Source organism: Ranitomeya variabilis, chromosome 5 (genome assembly GCF_051348905.1).
Source record: "Ranitomeya variabilis isolate aRanVar5 chromosome 5, aRanVar5.hap1, whole genome shotgun sequence".
Taxonomy (NCBI): domain Eukaryota; kingdom Metazoa; phylum Chordata; class Amphibia; order Anura; family Dendrobatidae; genus Ranitomeya; species Ranitomeya variabilis.
In genome coordinates, this window is record NC_135236.1 from 65,134,686 (window position 1) to 65,149,108 (window position 14,423).

The 14,423-nt window shown below is 38.0% G+C and overlaps 1 protein-coding gene across 2 annotated transcripts in view; it reads right to left on the minus strand.

Moving 5' to 3' along the window:
* The window catches only part of EBF2 (EBF transcription factor 2), a 138,565-nt gene that overhangs the window by 12,862 nt on the left and 111,280 nt on the right, over nucleotides 1-14,423 (minus strand). Inside the window, exons 7-8 of one of the 2 annotated variants that reach the window (XM_077262120.1) lie at nucleotides 9,088-9,169; nucleotides 7,012-7,129 (exon numbers count right to left, since the gene is read on the minus strand). In XM_077262120.1, coding sequence (XP_077118235.1) covers nucleotides 7,012-7,129; nucleotides 9,088-9,169 — 200 coding nt within the window. Of the gene's footprint in view, nucleotides 1-6,987; nucleotides 7,130-9,087; nucleotides 9,170-14,423 lie in introns of both variants that reach the window. The other variant, XM_077262119.1, reaches the window with a different exon arrangement.

Here is a 14,423-nt window from a genome sequence, read left to right on the forward strand (position 1 = left end):
CATGTTATTTATTTTACCCGTTTGGAGATTTTAGAAACCTGAAGGTATCCTTAAGCCTACACATGTGCAGAGCAAGTCATTTTCACATAGAAATGCACATGTTCATTCTTTTGAACTTTTTTTATAGTATTTTCAGGCGATTTCCACCTAAAAAAGACGTTGTGTGTATAGCCAATGAGTGGAAACTCCAAGTTTTTAAGCAGTTTTGATTCTTTGAGAAGGATTTGGTCTATGTGCACATAGAGAATTTCGAGGAGTTTTTGGAGTAGAAACTTAGCAGAAACTCAATCCTTCTAAAAGTTGATAAACTCCTCAAAAACTTGGAGGTTCTGCTCAGTTTCCGCTCAAAAAAACTCAGCAAAATGAATTGGTGGTCACATAGCCTTGGAGAGTTTCTGTTCCCAAAAAACAACAAAAAGACTGTGTGCACATTCCCTTACAGAATGACTAGAGCCGTAAAGTGATACATGTGGTCCTAACGAATCTACGCTTCACACTCAGAGATGTTCTTCCCTAGAAGAAATGGCTCAGTAAGCTTCCATGAAGTTTGAGACCCAGTATGGACTGCATTGTTTTCTGTGGGCACCATACTATGACTTTACACAACTCTAAATATGCCGAGTGCATAAGGCCTAATTTTTTTTTTAAAGAAAAGTCCTTAGAATGAAACATTGTCCAGATACATGACGTGCACATAATAGGATGTATCTCCACAGAGTAAGCTCGCTAAGGGGGGGTGTTTGGTATCATGAAGTCGAGCTGTCAGGACGAGGGAGAACTCGCACCTGCGCTGGGGCCCACTTCATGTTTATTCTGGGGGAATTGCAACCCTATATTTCACACTTAAGTCCCGAGTTTCCTTTCCAAATTCTTTATATGGGTGTGTTCTGACTACAATCTCATTTCATTACAGAGTTGTGGATTACAACCAGACATGAGCAAAACTATATATCCTGTGAAATAATGGAAATACCCATCATACCCAAGCCAAAAAAGCACATTTTACATCTTTATAATGCAAACTGAGAAACCTATCGGAAATGAATTCAAACCTGAGAATTTCAATCTAAGGATGGCAGGAGATGGAGTAGAGGACAGAGCAGAGTAAAAAGCAGGGGACTGAGCAGGAAATGAGCAGGGGACAGAGCAGGCTAAAAAGTAGGGGGGAGAGCATGATACGGAGCAGGGGAGACAGCAGGGGACTGAGCAGGGGATGGAGCAGGGGAGAGCAGGGGACAGAGCAGGGGACTGAGCAGGGGACAAAGCAGGGAATAGTGCAAGGGAGACAGTAGGGGATGGAGCAGGTAACAGAGCAGGGGACCGAGCATGGAAAGGAGCAGGGGACAGAGCAGGGAAAGGAGCAGGGGACAGAGCAGGGAATGGTGCAGGGGAGAGAGCAGGGGATGGAGTAGGTAACAGAGCAGTGGAGAGAGCAGGGGACAGAGCAGGGGATGGAGCAGGGGACTGAGCAGGAAATGCGCATGGGACAAAGCAGGGAATAGTGCAAGGGAGACAGTAGGGGATGGAGCAGGCGACAGAGCAAGGAAATGAGCAGGGGATGAAGCAGGAAAAAGAGCGGGGAATAGTGCAGGGGAGAGAGCAGGGGACAGAACAAGGGATGGAGAAGGGGACAGAGCAGTGGGCACAGTAGGGCAGAGAGCAAGGGACAGAGCAGGGGATGAGAGAAGGGGAAAGAGCAGTGAACACAGCAGGGGAGAGCAGGGGGCAGAGCAGAAGGGAGAGCAGGGGACTGAACTGGAGATGGAGCAGGGCACAGAGCAGAGAATAGAGCAGGGGAGAGAGAATGGAAGATAGCAGGGGACTGAGCAGGGGCAGATCAGGGTAAAGAACAGGGAACAGAGCAGGGGAGAGAGCAGGGGACAGAGCAGGGGAGAGAGCATAAGAGAAAGCAGGGAACTCAGCAGGAGATGGAGCAGGGGACAGAGCAGGAAAGAAAGCAGGGGACAGAGCAGTAGAGAGAGCAGGGGACTGAGCAGGGAAAGGAGCAGGGAATAGTGCTGGGGAGAGAGTAGGCAATGGAGCAGGTGACAGAGCAGGGGACGGAGCAGGGGACAGAGTGGGGAAAGGAGCAGGGGACAGAGCAGGGGAGAGAGTAGGCAATGGAGCAGGTGACAGAGCAGGGGACGGAGCAGGGAAAGGAGCAGGGAATAGTGCAGGGGAGAGAGTAGGCAATGGAGCAGGTGACAGCAGGGGACAGAGCAGGGGACGGAGCAGGGGTCTCAAATTCAGTCATGTAGCAGGGTAACTGGATAAACAGATAAGAGGGATAGACCATTCTTCTGAATCAGATTTTTTTAATTTAATGAACGTTTGGAGTTTATCCAAAATGTGAAATAAAAAAAAAAATATTCAAATAGCTTTTGAGGAGATTTGAGATATAGAGGAGGATTTGAAGAGTTTGTACTCAGTTTATGCTACAAAATTTCCTAATAAAAAAATTCTGTGTACACAAAAGCATGTAAAGAAAACCTAAAAAGGCGCCGATAGTAAAAAAAAATGACTAGGTGTTAGGTCATCTAGAACGTTCTTGTATACCGCATGTCAATTAAATTGGAAACACACCGGAGGAGGAGAAAATGCCTATATATATATATATATATATATATATATATATATATAGATGTATTACAATGTATTATTTAAATATTTTATTTATTAAATTACATATTAGCATTATTATTATTGCTTATATATTTTTATATATGCATGTTATATATATATATAGTTCAATTACTTCTTATTATTGTTGTCATTGTTATTAGTAATACTGCTGTTTATATATTTTTAAATATATAGATTACATATATATTTATATAATTTAATTATATATGTATTATTATTATTATTATTATTATTATTATTATTACTATTGTTGCTGTTGTTGTTTTTGTGGTTATTATATAAATTAATTTTCCACACAGTTTATCTAAAAAAATATATAAAACTAATATTTTAAGTGAAAAACTAATTAACATTTGCCTGAGATAACACTATAGGCTAATAAAAAAAAAATATATATAGAAAACATAGGACGTATTACTTTACATTGTGATAAAAACAAATTAAAAAAGACGATGCTAAAAAGAAAAGCATCTAAGCCATAAAACCACCAACCATCCAAGGGTCATACCGTGTAGACTCTGTAGTACATGACATCGTTCATTTTTATTTTTTATTATATAATATAGGAATCGATATTTCTTACATAATTTTTTTATAATAAAAATGTATCGATCCACCCAAAACATTTTTTTTTTTAAATCATTTTGATTGAAATGTTTACAAATTAAACTATCCTCTAGAAATCCAAGCCAAAAAAAAAAATGAATCAGAGAGTCGTAAGGAAAGAGCAAGTTTTGTGTGCATATTTTTTTTTATTTTTTTATGGCTTCTTCCCCTTCCATATGGATAGGCCTCACAACTCCATTTTCCATCAGGAGCCATAACCAGCCTCAATCTATCACTCGGCTTCCACCACTGACAGGGTCAAAGGTTCCTCAGATCTCTGGCTAGGTTCCAAAAAAGCTGAGCAGCCAGTCAATCAAGTCCAATCAGTTTAACCAAAGCTGGACTCCAGTCTGGCCCCGCACCCTGGGATTTATTTCCACCATTTGACCGCCCGCCGGGGGAAAATTAACACCACACTAAATTCCTCACTGATTCAATCATTCTCTTCCAGTTCATTAATTCCGCACATGGTTAATACAAGATGTGTTGAGTAGGAATAACCAGTCAAACAGTGCAGAAGTGATTCTGGGACATCAAGCCTCATAATAATATGTAAGATTAGATTATGAGTATTGTGCGCTCTAGATCTCCGACACTTAAGGAAATCGTTCTCTGCGCTAATTATTACATCACTTTACTCCCACTCCATACCTATATTCATTTCAGTGTATGATATAGGGCGGGAACGCTACGAGAGTATTTTCTGTGGGCTCACATCAATGCCTGTCATTCAGACTTTACAGAAAGAAGTTACTGAACAGAATGTTTAGACATGCTTACACATTAAAGGGGTTGTCCAGACTCAGGACTCAAGTCTGCAGACATCCTATATGACTACAGACTTGTGAATCCTCACAGTGCGCACAGTGATCGTTGTCAGGATTCTCCAATCTGCATACTTCCGGCCACATTCCAACTAGACGTCCCCAACTTCACTCAATTCACTTGTATAGAGGAAAGCTGTGCACGTCTAGTTGGCACGTGGCAACATGTATCAGGATTCTCCGGCATAAACACCCAAGAATCTTGACAGCGTGCACACTGCTCACTGAGAGGAATCACAAGTCTGCAGTCACACAGAATTACTATATGAACCCTAGGCCCGAATAACCCCTGACACAATCCGTCAATATATGGCAATTTTCTTTTTGTTTTACCCCTTATGTGTTGTGTTGTTTAACTTCTAAAGAACCTATCACCATTTTTCTAAATGATAGGTATTAAAACACATTAAAATATTGAAACACAAGTCATTAAAAAGTATCAAAAAAATTTGCTCTAGAGCAATTTGTGAAAAACGGTCTAGGATTTTTGTGAATGTGCTGGATCCATTTTTGGTCCGTGTATCAATTTTGCATCTGTTAGCCTATATCCATTAATGAGGACATGTCACTTGGTCAGAAATGCACAGTTTTTGCTATTATTTTATTCCTGTTGCTTCCCTGTGTATTCTTTTTTTTTATCCACCAGAGGTATGGACCTTTTAGGTTAAAGTTAATTTTAATGGTTTTTATAAAGGGGATGTGATGCGCAGGCTCCTCTGGGGCGTGTCTTCCGATTGCTCTGCATAACTATCCTATGAGCCACGCCCCTTTGCTAAAGACTATAAAAAGTAGCATTAATTAAAATGGCCTATATCTCTGGAATAGTAGAGTGGATTTAAAAGAAAAATCGGAATACTCAGGGAAACAACGGGAAAAACATACGAGCAGAAAGTCTACACTTTTGACCTGTTGACAGGTCCTCTTTAAACTGTAAAATATGGACAGAAAATTGATGACTTCTGTGTAGTAGATGTTCTTTTTCACTCGGCCATTAAGTTGCGTTGGTGAGTTTGATCTTCATGAAAGACATGGCTGCATTCTTTTTTTTTTCTGGATATTTGGTCCGCAAAACAAATGATATATGAAGATTCACATTGATAATGGATCATTGATCAATCTGGAAAAATAAGGGACGGCACACATACCCCCCAAAAATGTGAAACTGGCCTTATTTGCGACCACTGGTGGGTAAGGAGAACTTCATGATAAGGAAAATCTTGTTATGTCCTTGGTACCTTTCCACAATCCCCGATGGTAGACAGAGAGAAACCTAGCTAATTATAATGCGTTTTCATAGCCCTATCTAAAAAAATTACTAAGATGTAGAAATTTAACTATTATTTGAAAAGAATTATAATAGATCCTCTCTAATTTTAAGCGCGTTTTATTGAGGATTGAAGCTATCCAACAATCAGTGGATCGTCATGGGTATGGTTTCAGGAACGCAGAGCTGTGATTGCAGGTGGTAGTGACCACTGGCCATACATACATACCAACAGGTGCTAACTGGTGGTAACCAGCATCCGATTTAACTACACATTGCAGTATCACAATTTTTAGACTTCTTAAATTGTAAAAATAGTCCAAAAATTATCCGTTTATGGGGGCAGATGCCTGCCTTGCAATTGGCTTGTCTGGACTAATATTAAACTATTAAAAGGAAGTGTGCAATAAAAAATGGCTTTGCAACACGCCAACAGTTGCATTTTTGGAATGTGGAGATTTTTCTTTTATCTTTAAATAAAAAGGAAAAAATATGGCTTTCTCGTCTCACGAGCCAGGAAGCAGATTTTCTGTGAAACACAAACCTTGGTTTCAGCATTTTTCTTTGGAAGCCAAATTATGACAGAGGGGTTTTAAACTCCCCTTCTTATTTGCAATGGGTGAAGAATAAAAAAATTGCTGTTGTTATGGTGCTGTTGTTGCAGTATATTACAGATCAATCAATTCCCAATCACTTGAATATTTGAGAATACAATCTGAATTCCTATAGTCTTCAGCACTACAGTAGATTCTTCACAATGAGATTTAGAAGTTTCTATCACTATGAGGAGTAAGCTATATGCTTTGACCTCCTACCGCTAACTTCTAAAATACTAAAGTGGCCGCTGCTTGGCTGGCCCTCATCTTTTATAGGGGCTGCGATAGACAATGTAATAGCTGCAAGGCATTAAGTGGAAACCCACATTGCGCCTGACATCATGACCTTGCTCTTTGGCTACTGCAGCTTTCAGTAGTGTGTGAAATGGTGGTGGTTATTTTTTTGCGATCCTCAAGAATCAAATTGCAAATTGTTTGAATTTGCAGGGATCTGTTCGAAGATGATTCACAGCGGATTGATCCGCTCATTGCTATCTCCCAATAATAACATGAATGGCAAGCATGTAATACCTTGGCTGCCATAGTAAAAGTTGCTCTTTGTAAGCAGTCTTCTGCCATGCCTCATATTAGTAGGTCCCAAGTTGAGTAATGCCTCTATGACCACCAAAAGCCTTAATACAGAACTATACAATAGAGTTGTCTTCACAGTTGGTCTTCAGGACCAGAATTAATTTTGGAAGAAAGCTCTGATGTGAATTGAGGTTGTCAAGATCACGTTTAGGTATCTTGATACAGTCAGATATGGTCAACTGGTTTTCGGGACAATGGTTCTACAGTTACAAAGTGTCTATGCAAGCGGTTGTATATTAGTACATGAATTGGAGGAAAGAGTTCAGAATACTATGAGTAGTTACAACACGATAGTTCACCAGTAGATAGTTCACCAGTAGAAGGGGAACATCCACTTAAGAAGTTGTGTGCAAAAACAAGTCAGTTAGAAAGAAATGAATGAAAAGTACTGTCAGCATTAGCGTAGGTTAACGTAGCGTTGATGTCTCTGGTTGAAGATAGTGAAAGAATGAGAAGACCGTACCGTACTCCAGACAAGGGCCCGTACCTTCGGTAGGGTCTAGCCTTCTTGCCCGCCGCCCATGCTTCGAGTTGTTATGAACAAACATATTATCTGACACGGCCAGGACATGTCCATCTACGTTCACTGTGGTGGAGAGGACAACCTGTAAGAACAAAGATGTCAGGTATCGAGCCCAAAATTTCCTCCTATTCTCGTTATTCAAAAGTTAAACTCATAAGTTTACTGAGTTCATTAGTTGGGTAAAATAAGTGCAAAAACTTTAGCAGAGGTAGAGCCTGAAATTCAGAGTCCTTTGCGAAATCTAAACTATAGAAAGAGAGCCTTTGTGCAATTGTGGGCTACAATCTGGCTGGGAAACTAGCATGTAACTCAAGTAAGACCCCCTGTAATGCCTCTAAAGTGGCCCACAATTCTAACCTTTTTTTTTTTACCAATTCTCAGCCTTCATTTACTATGGCTGTGGTGGTCTCACAATCTTTTTCTTCCCTGGGTCAAGGGCATTGACATTCTTGTATAATTGTTGTATTATTTGTACGGAACTCTGTAACAGAACTCATGGTTTCATGAGATCTTGTTCCTCGACAGGATATGAATATGCTTAAAATATGCACAACATCTTTATGACGATGTTATTAATTCCTACAATAAGTTGTTCTGTGCACATTTACATCCAGAAGTATAAACACATCACTCAAGTAAAAAGCAGTCGAACACATTCTGGTAATATTTCCATCCTCTACGATAAACCCTCTTTAGACTCCACCTCGGGTTCAGAGCCTCTAGGGCTGAGGGTCAGACAAAGTCAAGCTCAGAAACACTACACAAGAGACCCACTGACCTTGGGAAATCTTTACATCTTATCTAAACAGATCAAGGTCAGTAGGTCTCTCCGCCACCTTAACTGTTTCCATGTTTAAGAGGGCTTGAGGTGTCAATGTGTCCCTGAGATGTGACAAGAAATGAGACTGAAGGTTTAAACCACATCTTAGAAAAATCTTGTAATTCACAAGCAGCACTGGTATGAAGGTGTTTATGGAGAAGTTGAATGATATTTATGGTATTAGAATATGAATCCCACAAGATATATGCTCTACCTGTAATTTTGAGATGTTCAACTACTGAGAAAACTGGTTCTGGTTTAATTTTGGTTGCTAATCACTTACGTCTCTCATCACTTCTCTATAATCAAACTCAATCTTGGACAAACATCTTTACCTATCAGTTGTAAACTGTTCAATTTCCCTGCAGTGCCTCCACTGGACAAATAAATTATTACACAATTCTGTTTAACATTTATAGGTTGATGATATAATGTATATAAGTAATCAAAAGATTCTCTGATACTGCCTCTCTTTCTCTTCAACCTACAGAGCAGAGTGGCTTCTTAATCCGGAACCTCCATCTTTTAATTCAATGTTCTAAGAAACCCTCCTCCGGAAAGAACAAAATGGCATACAGGAAGAACTCAGAAACATCGATGTCTAACGATGGGTGTCTTCGCTTTGGCTTAAGCCCCTAGACATGTTTGAGAGCTTTTTAAAGGGAGTCTGTTAGCACAGAATGACGGCACTTGGAGAATCCTTGATGTTGCCAAACAATTTAATGCACCTTCCCACCTACTTGTTTTCCCTCTATCCCCAACTCTCCTCTTCTTTGATTGACAGCTCTGTCTTTATATAGCCAAAGAAGGGTGTAGATAGATGGACAACAAACTGGTGGGAAGGTGCACTGAACTGTTTGGCCACACCAAGGGTGCACCAAGCACCTATGTTTGGTTTGAACAATCATTCTGTGCTGACAAATGGCCTTGAATGAGTCGACTTTCCCCCGACAGGGTAGCTTTTTGTAGGTGGTACTAACTCTCTTTCAAGTTGACCTAATTAGCATATTTTTCCCTTTTTAATTCTCTAAACATGTTTAATCTCCACAATTATTCCATAATAAGATGTTTTAAAATTGACTGTCTAAACCATTTTACAATTTAGTACTCTGTACATTTGTATTAAGGATCTTCATATATTGACCCTTTTCAATGTGTTATAATGCATGTGTATTTCATACTTGCTTAAATAGATTTTATTAGAAATATTAAATACAAACCTGGAACCGTCTCATGTCTCGGGGGTTTCCTGCTGTCTTTAGACAGTTCTGGTTACATTTCAAAAAGAACTTGAGGAAGAACCTAATGGAGATAATACAACATATTAGTCCAAGAATCTAACATCCCAGGGCTTGACATAACATCATATTAAAATACGTACTTCTATTTGACAACTTACAAAATAAGCGTTATATACAGCAATAATCCTAATTGACACAAACCTGGCTCCATCCCTCGTGACAGATTTGTATGATCATGAAATACTGTATATGTTTTACTATTGTATGTTTATATACTGTAATGAGGACCAAATAATTTAGTACCTGAATATGAGGGCTTAAAATCTAAAGAAGATAACTTTTAGCCTACATAAACATACCATACAAACTTATCCTAACTGTATTAAACATTCATTAACTGCAGACCTCTCGGGTGAAGTAATGCTAATGCTACAAAGCAGAGACCAGGCTGATGACCTAGATCTGAATGAAGAATAATCAGGCTATTTGTGTGAACTATGTAGACAGAAAACTTGTGTGGATGCTTGATGAATGTTATTTTTCTTAATATGTAATTACTTTATATATCTTTACTTTAAATACCTACTTACACTATGTTTGAGACATTAAATGTATGTAGATCATGTGGTGTTATTTAAGAGAGATTAAATCATTTGTAAAAAGTTTAGGACTATATTACTGATATTAAAGAGTTAAACTGATATTATAATAAAAAATTAAAATAAGGTACCGCAATGGGGTAAAATGTTACCCACAATTGTGCAATAATTTACATTATAATATACTAATCTATTTTTTTCCTACTGTATGCTTATTTAGATGTACACTGGATTGAAGACGAACGCTACAACATTCTGCACCACTGTTTTTTTAGATTTCTACTATGTATATCTTCAACATTAAAAATGCAAGGATGACAAAATGTCCTTTTATGGATTGTGCAGTTAAAAGAATATTTTTCAAGACTTTCATGTATATATAAAAGAAGCATTACATGAACGGTATATTATATCCGGGTTACATACAATTTTATCATTTCATAATTTCACACATATATGTACAATGCTAATGTATTGGATGTAGCGTATGGTATATCACATTATGATAAAAAATATAATATTAAATATTTATAAATATAAATAAATGAAAATGATAGCATATTTCAGACATGATTTTTTTTTTTTTTACTGATGGATGATGAGCATGATTATCTCTTTTTATCACTTCCTCCAGGCTGAGAATTATGCTGTTTTCATACTACTTCTCTGGTTACATAATACATTTAATTTCTATGTATACACATGAAGCTCATCAGCATAATGTAACTGCTAAACGAGATACCTCATCATATAAAGCCACTGACAGCTACATGTCTCATATCCAGTCTATGACTATAGAAACATTTAACACTTCTTCTAAGTTGTACAAACATGCAATTTGCTGAATGACTTTCATTTACTTCTATTCTCCATCTAGTTGCGTATTTGGATAAACAGCAGCTGACATTCCTGAATATTCAAGTAGCTTTTTTTTCTCAAATTAACACACTTTTTATTGCAATTTTAGCACTTTAAGAGTCTACTTATCCATAACAGCAGTTTCCATATTAAAGATGTGGCAAACGATCTGAAGACAGGATGACTTTGATATGAGATTTCCTAATGATTTACAAATCCTTCATCACTGTAAATAATGTTTGGCAACACATTTATCAGATTTAATGATTGGGGCTTTTTTTTTTTCTGTTGCTCGTTTAACTATGGCTTTTAATCCAGTTTTTGCATCCATACACAAAATGGAAAAAAATCTAAAAATATTGGGTGACAATTAAAAAAAAAAGTTTAGTGTATTTTATCTATCATTTTATAGTTTAAATATTTTTTTTTACTTTTTTTAAAGTATTTACGTTCACTAACTACTGAACCTTTACTAATAGACCTGCGGAGTTTAGCAAAGATTGGATATTGGGTAAGGTTCTGGATCTTTGTTAATCTATTATACCATATGTGTGTCCCTCTACATATAGGTAGAGTGTGTTTGTATATATATATATATATATATATATGTGTGTGTGTGTGTATGTATGCATATATATATATATATATATATATATATATATATATATATATATACACACACCCATAGCGCACAATATACCAATAAAAGAACTGACCTGATATATATATATATATATATATATATATATATATATATATAGGTTTAATATTTATATATATAAATATGTATAAATACACACATATATATATATATATATATATATATATATACACTGTATATATACATGCTTTCGTGGGTACATATGGTTCTGGTTTTGTGTATATATATATTCAAATATCAAGTTTATATATTTATAAGTTCTTGTCTGAAGTGTACATATGGCTCTGGTGTCATATATGTATATACTGTATATACATATATTACAGACATATATATATGCAGTATATATATATTATATATATGTATATATACACGAAACCAGAGCTATATGGACACTTCAGACAAGACCATAGGGCGAGCCCTTAGCTCCCATATATACACTATATATAGGTATATAATATATACACGGTGAGGCCCTCTGCACAGTGATACGGAGCTGCATGTAGGCACGGCGTATGTATGTGAGAGGCAGGGGGAGGGTGGGAGCGGCGCAGGAGACGTGTGTGTGGGTCATAGCTGTATGTTCCCGCAGTAAGTTTGGGTCCCAGGTGAGTCGGTCGGTTCCTCGTGTTACTATGACAACCACATTTACTGCAGTCCCAAAATCCCATCACAGCGCACACGTACTAGCAGAATTAAAGGCAGAGGCACACAGCCGTACAGCAGCATGCAACGCCGGCCGACACACACCGCGCTGCACCACACACACCGCACACAGACCCGCAGGGCAATTAGCGGGAATATTATATACCGGGAAGCACATACAGCCGAGAGATATGGCGCTAGGTCTCTTTTCCACTATATTTAGCGCTGAGATTTGGCTTCTGAGAGGTGAATTGGGGTCTGCAAATGTATGGGGGGCAAGTTGTCTGCTTACACGCATCTGAGCCGAAGAATGGAACGTCCATAGGGATCAGTGTGCGCAAGTGTCCATGGGAAAAGGGGCGCAAGGTGCAAGAAAAGAGCCACACTAAGAATAACGAGCGAAATAGCACAACACTAAATAAAGGAGGAGGAACAGCGCCAAAATTCCATAATAGTTGTACGTCTACATATATATATTGCTCTACCGCGTGTATATGTATATATATATACTGTATACACACACACACAGAACAATATACATGTATATATACACACACACATATATATGCACAAATGGAAATACAGTATATATGTATGCATAAATATATATATATATGGGTAAAAAAAAACAATGGTGATGATACTGCAGAAATTAAGAATATTAATGACATAGAGAAAATAATGCTGACTCATAAAATAATAATCTCGGTTATTAGTAGGCCTAATATTAGGGTGAGGACACATGAGCACATACAGCACTGACTCTCTCCTAGTCATGTAAATTTGCTGAGTCGTGAAGGAGTTAACTTCATCGTGAACTGTTCGCACCCCTCGCCGCTCCCAGCAGTAAGCATGAACAGATAAATAAGCCATTATTTCCATACTAAATACGTGGCAAATGATCTGAAGACAGGATGAAATTTTTCCACCAGGACCACTGAAACTCCTGTCCATCAGCCAAGTATGGCAGCTCAGACCTGTTTGAGTAAAGAGAATGAGCTGCAATACCAGATTCTGCCAATGGACAGAAGAGGCGCTGTTTCTGGGAAATATGACTATTTTTAGCTTTTTGTGACAATTGCTTTAAAGTCTGTAAGTAGTAGTATAGCTTCGTAGGTGCTTGTCGCCCAATAAAAATGATACCTTTTTTGTAAAGATCGGATGTGCCAGTCATGAGAAATCTTGTGTACAAGCCATGTACAAATCAGACTGGAAGTGCACTAGGGGCGTGTCAGAGCACTTGGTAGAAGCACTTCCAGACTGATTTGCATATCTCTTCTAAGGCAGATTTCTCATGACTGGTACATCGGATCTTTACAAAATAGGTATCATTTTTATTGGGGGGCAAGCGCCTACACAGCTGTACCGCTACTTTTACATATAAAATCACGCTGACAGGTTCCCATTAAGTCTGTCATCAAGAATCACAACTTATCTCATGCCAGGATTTTATTGCAGTGGCTAACTTTTTTTAAATCCTAATTTCGAGAAAAAAATAAATAAAAGCCACCTGTGGCAATAACACCCAACCATGGTCTCACAACAATACACTCCAATCACTGCCATTGACCACAAGCCTTTGTAAAAACTGGGGCTTCCTTTTGCCATTACTCATAAAGTACTGGAAAAAGTTTTTTGAGGCTTCAGATATATATATGTTAGCAGTTAGGGCACCATTTTCTTATATAAAGCTGCAAATCCCCTGCCTCAATATCAAGTCAAATGATAAAATTCTGCCTACCAGTAGTCACCACTAGAGGGAGCTTATCTCATTCCTGTTTACACATTGATCTTAAAGGGATTCTGTCAGTGGGATCACCTCTCCTAAGCCGTCTATATGGGCATGTAGGCCATAGGAAGCTGAACAAAATGATACCTTGATACCTGTGATCCAACGTTTTATTCCTGAGAAATCCAGATTTTTCTTAATATGCAAATGAGCTGTTAAGATCTATGGGCTAGACATAGATCTTCCTAAAAATCTACCTCCAGAGCTTATTTTTAAATGAAAGGGGGTGTCACCAGTGTGAGACATGTAGATCAGGAGAGCAGACTGTCAGTCACTACATGTTTTACATCGGTAACACCTCCTCTCATTTACAATAAGCTCTGGAGGCAGATTCTTGGGGAGATCTATCTCCCACTCATAGATCTTAATGGTTCATTTACATATTAAGAAAAATGTGGATTTCTCTGGATCAAGACATCAGATCACAGTTATAAAGGTATCATTTTATTCAGCTTCCTATGACCTACATGACCACATAGACGATTAGGAGGGTTGACCCTACAGTCAGAATCCCTTTAATAATAAAACAGTATCAAGTGAGCGCTCTCTAGTGGTTGCTACAGGGAGACTTTTTTCTAACTTTATGTATATACATATATTGTACATTTTAGAAAAAATATTTTATATTTTTTTTATATTATATATTTTGAGATATTTCAAGGAATTAAGCGACAAAAGTGATAAAAATGGAGGTTAGCAACAATTTCATTGCAATGTCACATTCTTATGACCAGAACCAGATTACCCACTGCGGGGTAGGATT